Source organism: Eretmochelys imbricata, chromosome 26 (assembly GCF_965152235.1).
Source record: "Eretmochelys imbricata isolate rEreImb1 chromosome 26, rEreImb1.hap1, whole genome shotgun sequence".
NCBI lineage: Eukaryota > Metazoa > Chordata > Testudines > Cheloniidae > Eretmochelys > Eretmochelys imbricata.
Window position 1 is genome coordinate 11,423,062 of NC_135597.1, and position 12,276 is coordinate 11,435,337.

Genomic DNA, 12,276 nt, shown 5'->3' on the forward strand with positions numbered 1-12,276 from the left:
AGGCACTAATCTCTCCCCGCACTTCTTCTGCTCCTCCTCCTCTCCCCCGGCGCCTGCCCCTTCCCGGGACTCCACGGAGCGTCTCCAGCAGCCGCGGGTCCCGGGCGCCCCCCGTGCCCCTCTCGGAGGGGGCAGGAGGGTGATGGTCGGCTCCGCTCAGGTCCAAGTGGTTGAAAGGTGAATCCGCCTCCATTTCCGCCCGGCGACGGAGCCCTGCCCACCGCAGGGAGCAGAGGGAACCGGCGCACCGACACTCCGGGCGCAGCCAGGCTCGGGTACGCCTGCAAAATGGTCAGCTCCGCCGGGGAGATTGCCGTGGTCGCGCTGGGTAGGTCGAGCCCCTTGGCGCTGGGCGCCTCCCTCTGCCTTTGCTCGGCTTTGTTCTCTCACTTTCTCCTCACTTTCCCTCCCTTTTGTGCCTTCCCTTCTCCCTCGGTCACTTTGTCTCCCGCTTTCCCTCTCTTTCACGCTCCACTTTCCCCTGCTCCTTCCCTTTTCCCTCTGCTCCTTTACCTCCTCCTTCTTTTGACTCTTCCTCCCACCCCAACCCCGTTCGCTCGCTGCTTTCCAAACTCCCTTTCTCAGGTGGCATGCCCCGGTCCATGCCTTCGCTCCTGCATAAAGCCATAAACACACCCGCTTGCTTTGACTTTTCTCTGGTTCCCATGGAAAGAGAACTCTGACCCCAGCGTATTCAACTGCTGCTCTTTTAAGGGGTGGGGGTGGTGGGGGGATTAAATGAATCAAGGGGACTTGTGACTTAATTATATAAGCAGGAAAACAAAATTAAAACCGTGCTGGGGGGGGACCCAAGCTTTTGGGGGTGTTCTCATTTGTGGGGGGAGCTTCTCCCCCTCTTTCAAATCCTGGAATTGCTGATAGATGGAATATGGTGCTTGCTAATCACTCATCTAGAAGTTCTAACTCTTTCTGAGCCAGCTACAATTTCCTTGCCACTCCCCTGTGCCCATTCAGCACCCCTTTATGTTCAGTTTGCAATGTGTCTCTCTGGTTGATGGCTTTTAAGAGAGTCTTCTCCCAATTGTTTTCTGACAAGGCTGAATAAGGAGGCTGGAATGTCAGTCCACTGTGTGTGTGAGAGCCCTTGTGATTCCCCCCCTTGGAGTTTGTGCTTGTCAACAAGCAGTTGGCTGAGAATTTAACAATGCAAATACCTTTAGGTATCTTTTGCTTGCCTATTTATTTCTTGTGTGGCTTGCCCCTGGCATGTTTGCTCTCCACTGGGTCTGGTTGGCACTAGGTGATTAGCAATGTTAGTTTAAAATTTAAACTAGGTGTGTAACGAGCACTGGGCAATTTAAAGCAAGATCATGACACAAAGTTTAGTGTATGTGTGTGCATGCCACAAGAGGAGAGTTTGTTACATATTGAACATAGTTGGGGTTGGTCCTGCTTTGAGCAGGGGGTTGGACTAGAGGACCTCTTGAAGTCTCTTCCAACCCTAATATTCTGATTCTATGAACTGAAGCATGTGTTTCCTATTGCATTGGAAACATGTATGTATGCTTCCCTTGTAACTGAAAGAGAATCCCTGTGAAAAGTGGAATATTAAGGTCCCAGTCCTGTAAAGGGTTAACCCCATGCACGTTTACACTGCACAAGGAGTTCCTAGAAGTCGCCAAAGCCTGATCCTGCTCTTTGTTTGACTAGCGTCAATTGGGATTAACTCTGTTTAAATCAGTGGAGTTACACGGGTATAAAAACTCTGAACAGACTTGAGCCCAATGGATGTTCTGGCTTGCACTGTAGTCAGTGGGAGCTCTGTGCATGGGCGGTTTCAACATTATGCTCTTAAAGGGGGGAAGGGGTCTGATTTCAATAGCTAGATCTGCGTTTTTTGGCTGGGCCCAAGCTTACTGAGGGTGAGTGTTCACAGTGGTTTGCATACAGAAGATGAAACACTGAGGAAATGCACTGACAGGTTGGTCCCCATGGCTCAAAAACATTGCAAGTTAAAGCTTATCGAGTGGGTATGTGTCCTTACCAGCAACTGCCTCCTAAGCAGAGTGGGTGCCTCAAATGTCTTCACAGCTATTGCACCTGCCCTCCTCTGCGGCAGGTCTTTGAAGGCTGAGGGTAGACTGTGCCTAGAAGTCCACAAAGCCTGGAAACCAAGCTGTGGGCTGAGTGCATCCATCCACTTCTTCCCTGAGTGGGTCTGTAAGCTCTGTGATTCCCTGGCTGCTGTAGGGAAGGTATTGTCATGGAAATTGCTGATTTCACACTGGGAAGAACTTTTCAATGAGTTGCTGCAGTTTACTTCATTCTTTTTTAGAAAACCTGTGCTTATCAGGAGTTGAAATAACTTTCTTGCTCTGCTAAGGAGAGACGTATTACTATTTATTTGTAAAAAGAAAAGGAGTACTTGTGGCACCTTAGAGACTAACCAATTTATTTGAGCATGAGCTTTCGTGAGCTACAGCTCACTTCATCAGATACATACCGTGGAAACTGCAGCAGACTTTATATATACACAGAGAATATGAAACAATACCTCCTCCCACCCCACTGTCCTGCTGGTAATAGCTTATCTAAAGTAATCGTCAGGTTAGGCCATTTCCAGCACAAATCCAGGTTTTCTCACCCTCCACCCCCCCACACAAATTCACTCTCCTGCTGGTGATAGCCCATCCAAAGTGACAACTCTTTACACAATGTGCATGATAATGAAGTTAGGCCATTTCCTGCACAAATCCAGGTTCTCTCACTAAGAGTTGTCACTTTGGATGGGCTATCACCAGCAGGAGAGTGAATTTGTGTGGGGGGGTGGAGGGTGAGAAAACCTGGATTTGTGCTGGAAATGGCCTAACCTGACGATTACTTTAGATAAGCTATTACCAGCAGGACAGTGGGGTGGGAGGAGGTATTGTTTCATATTCTCTGTGTGTATATATAAAGTCTGCTGCAGTTTCCACGGTATGTATCTGATGAAGTGAGCTGTAGCTCACGAAAGCTCATGCTCAAATAAATTGGTTAGTCTCTAAGGTGCCACAAGTACTCCTTTTCTTTTTGCGAATACAGACTAACACGGCTGTTACTCTGAAACCTATTTATTTGTATTACCCTAGCACTTCAGAGCCCTAGTCGTGAACCAGAAACCCCGGTACTTAGCTCTGTTGGGTTTTTACATCCTCTTCCTTACACCAGTGTAAATTGTGAATAACTCGACTGAGGTCAGTGAGGAAAATCCGGCTCAGAAGCCTCTATGGACACTGTGTCAGATCTTCATATCACATTTTACAGTGGTGTAAATCTGGAATAATTCCAGCCCCTTCGGGTTTTATTTCTGTGTAACTGAGACTTTGTTGTCTACAGGAAGGATTTTTGTACCAGGGTAGCTGTATCTATGCAAAATCTTTGTGGTCGAAACCACATCAATGCATTGAGTCAAAGCTGGGAATCTTCACCAGGGCATACAAGCTCTGAGTGCAGCTCTGTGGAGAGCTACATCTGCACAGAATGTGCCATTTGCTTTGACGATTTACCCCCCCCCCCAAAAAAAAAAATAGCCAAGTGGTAAAAGTGGGGCCCGATTTTCCTCTTACTTGAGCTGTTGTAGGTCAGTGGTAATGGAGTTACTCCTGACATACAAGGTTGAGAGAGAATAATTAGGACTGCTGTTTTGAGCCTGGATGCCAGTTCTGAAGAGTACTAAACTTAAACTGAGCTCTGTTAAAATTCTGGGTGCACAATGAGGCAGTTTTGCTTTCTTCTGAAGAATCAAGTATTGCCCTGATGGGTCAGCAGTTTGATCCAGGCTCCCTAATGATGTGCTGGTCGGGACTGGTTATTCAGAGGTGCTGATCCTGTTAGCGTCAGTAGGAGCTGCAGGTGTTCGGCCCTTCTGAAAACCCAGACCGATACATAGGGACACCTCTCTTAGGCCGTTCTCTGGGCTTTGTGTGTTTTTTATAAGGGTACATTGTGTAAGGATGGAAGTTCAGACCAGGCATCCATGCAATTGATAGTTAAATTGTGGTAGCCTTGTAGCAAGGAAAGCCAGCTAATAGGGTGACCAGACAGCAAGTGTGAAAAATCAGGATGGGGGTGGGGGGTAATAGCAGCCTATGTAAGAAAAAAACTCCAAAATCGGGACTGTCCCTATAAAATTGGGACATCTGGTCACCCTGCCAGCTAATAAATGACTTTCTTTAAAAGTGGAAGAGGAGGAAAGAGGATGGTGGTCTTAGAACTCTGTTAGCAATGAAAATCTGATTGGTCTGAATTTCCTAGCCAGAGAAACTCTCTTGCTCCTATTAAAAGGGACCATGAACTCTTCTGGCTCAGAAAGAGGAGCTTGATTCAGCCAATGAGACTGTAAAATACATCTCATAATCATTCTGTCAAGCATGCCGTGTGCGGTGCTTCAGTCCACAGCTCTCTCATATGTATTGTCTCTGGTTGTGGTGGCCAGGAATTTCCTCTGCACCTGCTCTGAGAAGCTGGTGTCTCCCTAAATGTGTTAGTGTTCATTTATCTTTCATAATTACAGCTGCTGCCAATGGGGCTGTGTTCTCTGGAGCTTAAAAGTAAAAATAGAATGGAAGTTAAAAAGAAAATCAAAGTTAAATAAGTTTACCTGCATCCCAATGCAGGATTAGCAGAATTACCCTTACAGATATTAAGGCTGCGAGTCAGAGCAGCGGGTCTAGAGATCACCCAGAGCAAAGGAACTTCAGAGAGGTGCTGGCAATTAACTGAATAGCCCAGCAGCCACAGCCAAGGAGCAATCAGAGGGTTAATATTTTACCTATAGTCCTAATTGCAAAACAACATTCTATCCTCTGCCTCAGCTCAATTAGATCTCCGTCTTGAGGTCCTGCTCAGCTTCCCACAATTGAAATAGGAAATGCAGGGTATTCAGCATCTTGCATGAGGGAGCCCAGGCTAAGCTATGGAAAGATGGACTGTTTCAACGGGAACTTGAACTGTTTACCAGGGTATTATATGCAAAGTATTTCAGTTCTCTGGGGAACTTCAGGCAGGCGGAATGTGATTCTTCGCATTACAGTCTGGCTGTGATCGAGGCTTCCTCACGCCTGCTCTTGTGAAAAGTGCTGTTGGGTCCTTTGGACACCAAAAGAGAGCCTTGTAATGCAAGTTTACATGCCTCTGAGGGAGAGACTGAGAAACATCTTTCTGTCGGAATAGGTCTTGGAGGCTACAATTAGAATTGTAGACTGTGATTCATAGAATTCATTCTAGTCCCAATTCTATAAGCTAAGCAATCTCCAAAATGCTGCTGTCTGCTATATTCTTATAGCATGACCAAAAAACGTGTTCCTGCTCAAATAAACAAGAATTGTAGTATTATATTGATACTTTGTATGGTGCCTTATATTTTATTGTCCACCGCTTTAGTGATGTACGCTTAATGTAGCCATTGCTGCATAAGAGAACTTTCTTGAGGGGTAACCGCTAATTTAGATCCCATCATTTCGGATGTATCATTGGGATTCTGTTTTCCGATATGTTACTTTGCATTTTATCTACGCTGAATTTCATCTGCTGTTTTCATTGCCCAACCCCCAGGTCTGTGAGATCCCTTTGTAACTCTTTGCACTCTGCTTTGGACTTAACTCTTTCCAAGATCTTTCCAAATTTTGTATCATCGGCAAACTTTGCCGCTTCAATGTTTACTTTTTTCCTTTTCATGTATGAACAGTACTGGTCCCAGTACAGATACCTGGGGGACTTTGTCTCAACTCAGCTGTAATCCTTGTCTTCTATATTTTTCACCCTCTCATTTTAATGCTTATGGAAGGAATCAATTTTGTACTGTCACCAATACTGCTGTTTAATGAAACTTAGGAACTAAAATTACAGCACCAACACACCGCTGTACACATGCCTGTAACTGATTGATTTTCTTTTACTGTGGTGTATACTAAATATATAATAACTGAACAATGCGCTTTCAAATAAGTAATCTGTAGTTCCTTAGATTTAAGACCCAACAGACACTTGGCTTCAGTCCCTTTCTGGGTTATTTGCTCAGCCACTCCTTGCTTGCAGGGATGGTCTTTGATGATGGATTGCTAAATAGAACTGCCACTCAGACTCTTAATTCATTGCAGGGCAGATTTAATTTAATGAGGGGTTGTTGTCTGCTTATAATTAAAAGGGCAGAATGTTAATATCATGTTCCTTTACATGGGAACAGTAAACATGTTGGAATGACACTGTTTCTAGACTGTATCTGCATCTTCATCTTGAACTGGAGACACGAGGTCTGGTCCAATTTCCATTGAAGTCAGTTGAAATACTCCTGGGCCTAGAATCCCCAGAGGTATTTTGGCTCCTAACTCCCATTGAAATGTATAGAAGTTAGGAGCCCAAATATCTTTTGGCCGACTGGGCCCTGCTGATTTCAGTGGGATTTAGACTGGACTCCGAGGGCTTTGTGCTGATCTGCTCAAGGGTGAATGTCACCCTATGTCCCACTAAAGTTCGTACAGACAGGCTAATGTTTTATTAATAAGTCACCCTTAACAAGAGTCAGTGAAATATGAAGTAAGAATTGGAGAAAGATCTATTTTTTTTTTTGTCCCCTGTTACTTGAGCTGGTTGAATACATAGCTTTATTACTAATCTAGTATACTTCTAGAGCACCCTGTGCTCCAAAGGATCCTAAAGCCCTTTACAAACTCCTTGCACACAGCAACGCTGAATTGCAGCCACCTCTGGGGTGGAGTGTAGCAATTGTCTGGCCATGTTGTGCGGCCTTGGAAAGAATGCAAAGGGTCCTTAAGAAATCCTTCATGCTGCACCAGAGTTATTAGCCAGTTTCTCAGAGAGCTTTGCTAGCAAATACAGGGCCAAATTCAGAGCAGAACTGGAAGGGAGGGAATACAATGTATCAAAGAAGTGTGGTCTGGGGTTTGTTCTAGGAATTGGGAGTTCCATCAGGAAGACTGCGTTGGGGAGATCTTTCCAAACCCGTCACTGCTTGCAAGATTATTTCCCTGTGACTGGTCTAACGTGGACTGCATCACTGTTCTTAATTTTATATAGGGTTGTTCAAAGGCTAATATTTCCTGGTCTCTCTCATGGCTTTTCCCTTCCTTAATAAATAAAAGGGTTTGGAGTCATCGGAGTCTCCCTCTGGGCCACCACATAATGAACGTGTGTGAATCTTCTCTCAGAACTGTTACGCTAAAACCAATTCCCACACACTGTGGTGTTTCCAGAGATAGGTTTGCTGGCGCAGAACCTATGTGCAGCTCAGTGATGGCAGAGCCTGCTTGGGATTCAACAGCTCTGCAAACCACAAGCTACTGAAGGGAGCCCTGACTCCGGGAAGCCAGCTCACTAAGCCAGGTGCAAAAAGTCCTCTCCATGCACAATTAGCAGTGCCTCCGGCTTGGCTTGGCAGAAGGTTGACTAGATTGGACCTGTGCTTGGTAATGCTAGGGCTGTGAATGGGCTGACCCAAGGGGCACCAACCACCGGTGCAGGAGTAATCTACTGTTCACCACGTTCTTTTCTACCGTGACCTCTTTTTTCCCCCAGCCCTGGTCCTCTCCTGTATCCTCTCATCCCTTCTTCCCAAAGAGGCAATACTCTTGTCTTAAATGATGGGCCCCAATTTTCAAAACCACCCAATTTAAAAGTCAATGGGACATAGACTTCTAAGCCACTTGTTTTCTTTGGAAAATCTTAACTGATTGCTCCCACTTGTGATAGGGAAGGTGGCTCAGGCCAGCCACTTGGCTCTCTGCCATTTATGCTGAATGGAGGGAAGTGCCTGATTTCTGAGTGGTGGTTGCATTTAATTCCTTTGCTGTTTTAATAATCATTGTCCACAAGGGAGCTGAGCTCTACTCTGGAGGCAAGACCCTTTCTAACGAGCTAGGCCTCTGAGAGTATGTCTACATTACAGACACTTCCTGCTGCAGCCGCAGAAGGGGTTTTCCTGTTCCTCTCTAGGAGGCGGAAGCTAGGTTGACAGAAGAATTCTTCTATCGACAGCGCTGTCTATGCTGGGGCTTAAGTCAGCTTAACTATGTCTCTCAGGGGTGCATTTTTCGCATCCCTGTGTGCGGTGTAGCTAGGTTGACCTAACTTTCTAGTGTAGAGCAGCCCTGAGGAACTTCTTTGAGCCTCAAGCTTAGTTTGGTTGTGCAGGGACCCCTGTAAATCATTCAGTAAATGATAGGTTGGGCTATTCATGTGCACTCACTTAAAATGGAAAACGTGATGCAAATAGGGAACCTCCTTTGCACAACCAATGACAGCTAAGTCATAACGTGGGGTTCCTCTTAGACCCCTCAAATGGTGAGTTCTGGGGAAGGTGTCCTACCCTAGTGCACATCTCGCTTAGGACATATGTTCTGAGAGCCTCACCAATGGGTGATGGTCTCAGTATATCCCTCATGGCCATGTATCTGTGGCATCTACTTATTGCAAGTCATCAGTGAGGACCAATCCCTTCAGAACCAGAAACACAGGTGAAATTACTCCTTTGACTCAAGTTGCAGACTTTGTAACTTTGAAGTTGTAGGTCCTGGGTTCAATCCCAGCTAGCAACTAGTGGTGAGAATTTGCGTTGTGAAACTCAGTCTTTGTCTTGGGAAAGCTGCAGATTTTCCGCGACGATTAAGAGTGTTAGGTAACCAGATCCCATTTGAATTGAATATCCCATTAGGCTGCTTTGAAAAGCCCGGCCTTGGTACTTTCAACTTTCTATCTAATGCCGATGTCCTAGCTAGGTAACACTGCATGGGAAAGCGTGATGATCCCACAGTAGATTGCATTACAGCTACCACAGTGCACGCACCTAAATTCACCACCCTAGCTGCCGTGTAGTCGGGTATGTTAGCCATAGTTTGCTCTAGGTAACCTAAAACCTTATTTACGCAGCTGTCAGGCTTCGCTTGTGTGAATCACTGACCTCAAGCAATCACAGGGTGACTGAACCTAGGCAGTCTGTGGTTAGTGAATGTAAGCTTTCGGATACTGAGAGGATAAAAACCCCACTTGTGGGAGGAAGTGGAAAAGTCCATCCTTTAATGAGAAAAAGGAACCTGTGGCCCAAGGTAATGGAGTCCCTGGCAGGTCCATTATTTGAAATCCTGGATGAGGTGTATTTACATCTCTGGTTACCACGAGGGATTTGGCGTCAATATGGACAACAAGAATGTCAAGAATTAGAATAGTGCTAAGCTTGTGCTGTCTGCCTTGGTATATTTTCAGCAAGGCGTTGCTCTGAAGCAGTGTTAGGGCCTGATCCAGGGCACTTAACTTTAAGCACTCCTTGACTTCAGTGTGACTTGGGCATGTGCAACAAAAATGAGATGTTTAGAAACCATGAGCTCTGAGGAAAAGCTGAAAGAATTGGCCAGTTTAGTCGTGGGGGGGAGGGAAGACTGGGGCTGGGGAGATGTGATACGTCTTCATAGTCCTCTTTATAACAACCTTTCACATATTTGATCAATTGTTCTCCATGCCCTCTGAGAGTAGGGCAAGAAATAATTGTCTTAATTTGCAGCCAGGGAGATGTAGATCGGATATTAGGAAAAATGTTCTACCTAGAAGGATAGATAAGCACTGGAATAGGTTACTTAGGGAAGTTGTGGAGGCTGTTAAGAACAGGTTAGACAAAGACCTGTCGGGGATGGTCTAGGTATAGTTGGTCCTGCCTCAGTGCAGGCAGTTGAACTAATTGACCTCTTGAGGTCTCTTCTAGCCCTACATTTCTCTGATTCCACGCATAAGTGCTGTCCTAGATTGGGATAATTTTTTTCAATTGTGGCTTAATTTATTTCTTTGGCTTTGGGGGCTTATTTTCAGTGTTTGTACAAGGGGCATCCATACATAAACTTTGTGTCCTTCATGTAACTTGCAAGTACATTACAAATGAAGCACAATACAATTTGGTAGAACCTGCCACCATCAAGCCAGACTAGTTAAAAGCTTAAATTTTCCCCTCTAACATTTCCCCACTTTTCCAAACCTGCTCAGTTTTCCAGCAGCTGGGGGAAAAGATGTGCTTTGTGACATGCCTTGAAAGTAATCATGTTGGGCCCGTTTCAGACGGGGGGCGGGTATAGAATTCCAAAGCCACAGAGAATCTCCCACCAGTAGCCCCCTCTTGACTTTGAGTGGAATTGAGATGAGAAAATCAAAGCTGGTAAAAAGAAATATACTTTTTCTGACCAGGGTAGACTGTGGAACTCATTGCCACAGGATGTTGTGGAGGGCAAGACTGAATCTGGCTGAAGAGGGACTGGGCAATAATATGGATAACAAGAATGTCAAGAGTTAGAATAGCTCTAAAAGAAGAGCTTTGGAAGGGATGTGAAACTTCATGCTTTGGGATTTAAACTAATCTTTAACTCCTAGTGATTGGGATGAGAGCACATCTTCCTGCTGTGGAATTTCTAGCACTTTCCTCTGCAGCAAGTGGTGCTGGCCACTCTCAGAAATGGCCATCGGTCTGGATGGATTATGAGCCAAATCTGATTTAGCAATCCCTATGTTCCTACAATCAAAGGCGGCTATCACCCCACCTAATTAAAGAGCTGGAGAGAGAAAGTGGGTGAGGTAATATCTTTTATTGGATCAACGTCTGTTGGTGAAAAAGACAAACTTTCCAGCTACTCAGAGCTGCTCTTCAGTTACGAGCTCTACATAGCGGGCGAGCTTGTCTCTTTCTCCAACAGAAGCGAAGGTGGACCAATAAGATTCCCTCTCCCACCTGGTCTCTCTAATATCCTGGGACCAACATGCAGATACAGACAACAACACAGCAAACTGTAATTAAAGAGCAGTCAGTGGCACAGTGTTTCAAGAGATCACTGGCTGTCTAACATCAAACATTTTTGGGTGTGTGTATTCAGCTGCCTTACAAAACTCCACAGAGAGAAGCATCTATTTGAACTAGGTGGGATGATCAATTTTTAACAGGTTCCAACACCTGATCTAGCTAATAATTTTTGCCTGTTTATATTTCCTCATAGGAGTTAAAGCCCAGCCGAGAGCTCTGAAGGAGCTCCTGTCTGTATGCCAGCTTGAAGCTGAAGGACATAGAAAACCTTCTGCACCTGCTGGTGGCCTATCTCTGGGTCACAGCTCAGCTTAGCTGGAGGGCAACTTGTGGAGGTGTTGGTCTATGAGCTAGCATTCTCTCTTGCGCAAATCATGCAAAGGTGGTGCTGGAAAGGTTCCCAGCTGAGTTTGGATACGCTTGTTGTTAACACTCTGTGTGCTGTCACCAGGAAGTCCAGCAGGGTGCTCCATCTAGCTCAATTTTGGGGAAATGCCAGCATTCCAAGGGCCGTATCTTTAAACAAACGTGTGTAACATCTAGGAGGCAGAGTGAGTTGCCCTTATCCTCATACAATTGTTCTTTGAATCTCTGCTTCTGTTTTTGTGGGTGCAATGTAGCTCCAATCTCAACTTGGCAGCCGAGCGTTCATAACCGGGCACCTGTTTGCAACGTTCCCAGCTTATCTGACGTGTGTTTTTCATTGTAGACCTAGTACTCAGCCCAGTCTCACTAGGGTTATGTGCCCTTTGAGCAAGAGGCATTGAATGATTTCTAGTAGAGTCTTGGTGGGTTTGACTCCAACCAGCCGCACTAACTGGCTTCAGCTGAGTGTTGGTTTAGGTTTGGGGATTGTTTTGACCAAGACTCAGGAGGGTGAGGTTCAATTGCTGCATGAACCGAAATCCAGAAAAGGTTAGAGAATCCTGCAGACTGGAAATGGTTGAGTTTCACATGGCTCTGCTTAATTAGGGCCCAAACCAGGACCTTCAATCTGAACCCCTCAATTTCAGGAAGAGGTATTGGCATCCCAATTTCTGGATCCCAGCTTGCTGTCATGGCCTTATTTCCAAGAGAGATTAAAAGGCAGTTCTAACGCTTTTTTTTTTTTTTTTAAATCTCCCAGAATGGGTTATCCTTGCAAGGAGACCCATCTCTTGATCATGTGATTCACTATTTAACCTTCTGCCAAATGAGCTGATCTGGTGAAATAGCCACTATTTCAGCCTGAAGTCTCACAGCAAAAGCTCCAAAATCATGTAAGCCGTCCAAACCATACCCCTCCTCTTCATCCTCTGGCCTGTGATCTACAGGAAGTCGGACTCGATGATTTGGTGGTCCCTTCTGGCTTTAAATTTGGTGGGTCTAACCAGCACTTCAGCCTGAACAAAATCTGGCTCCAACCTCTGTTTTTCCCGGGCTCAGTGACCCGTCTTATTAGAGCAATGAAACCTGGCTTTGCATTTCCACTGTACCTGCAGTTCCAG

The 12,276-nt window shown here is 45.5% G+C and overlaps 1 protein-coding gene across 1 annotated transcript in view; it reads left to right on the plus strand.

Annotated features, from left to right (window-relative positions):
• Positions 1 to 288: 288 nt before the first annotated feature.
• TGFA (transforming growth factor alpha) overlaps positions 289 to 12,276 on the plus strand; it is a 40,566-nt gene continuing 28,578 nt past the window's right edge. The window contains exon 1 of the mRNA XM_077805560.1: positions 289 to 328. Coding sequence (XP_077661686.1) covers positions 289 to 328 — 40 coding nt within the window. The remainder of the gene's footprint in view (positions 329 to 12,276) is intronic.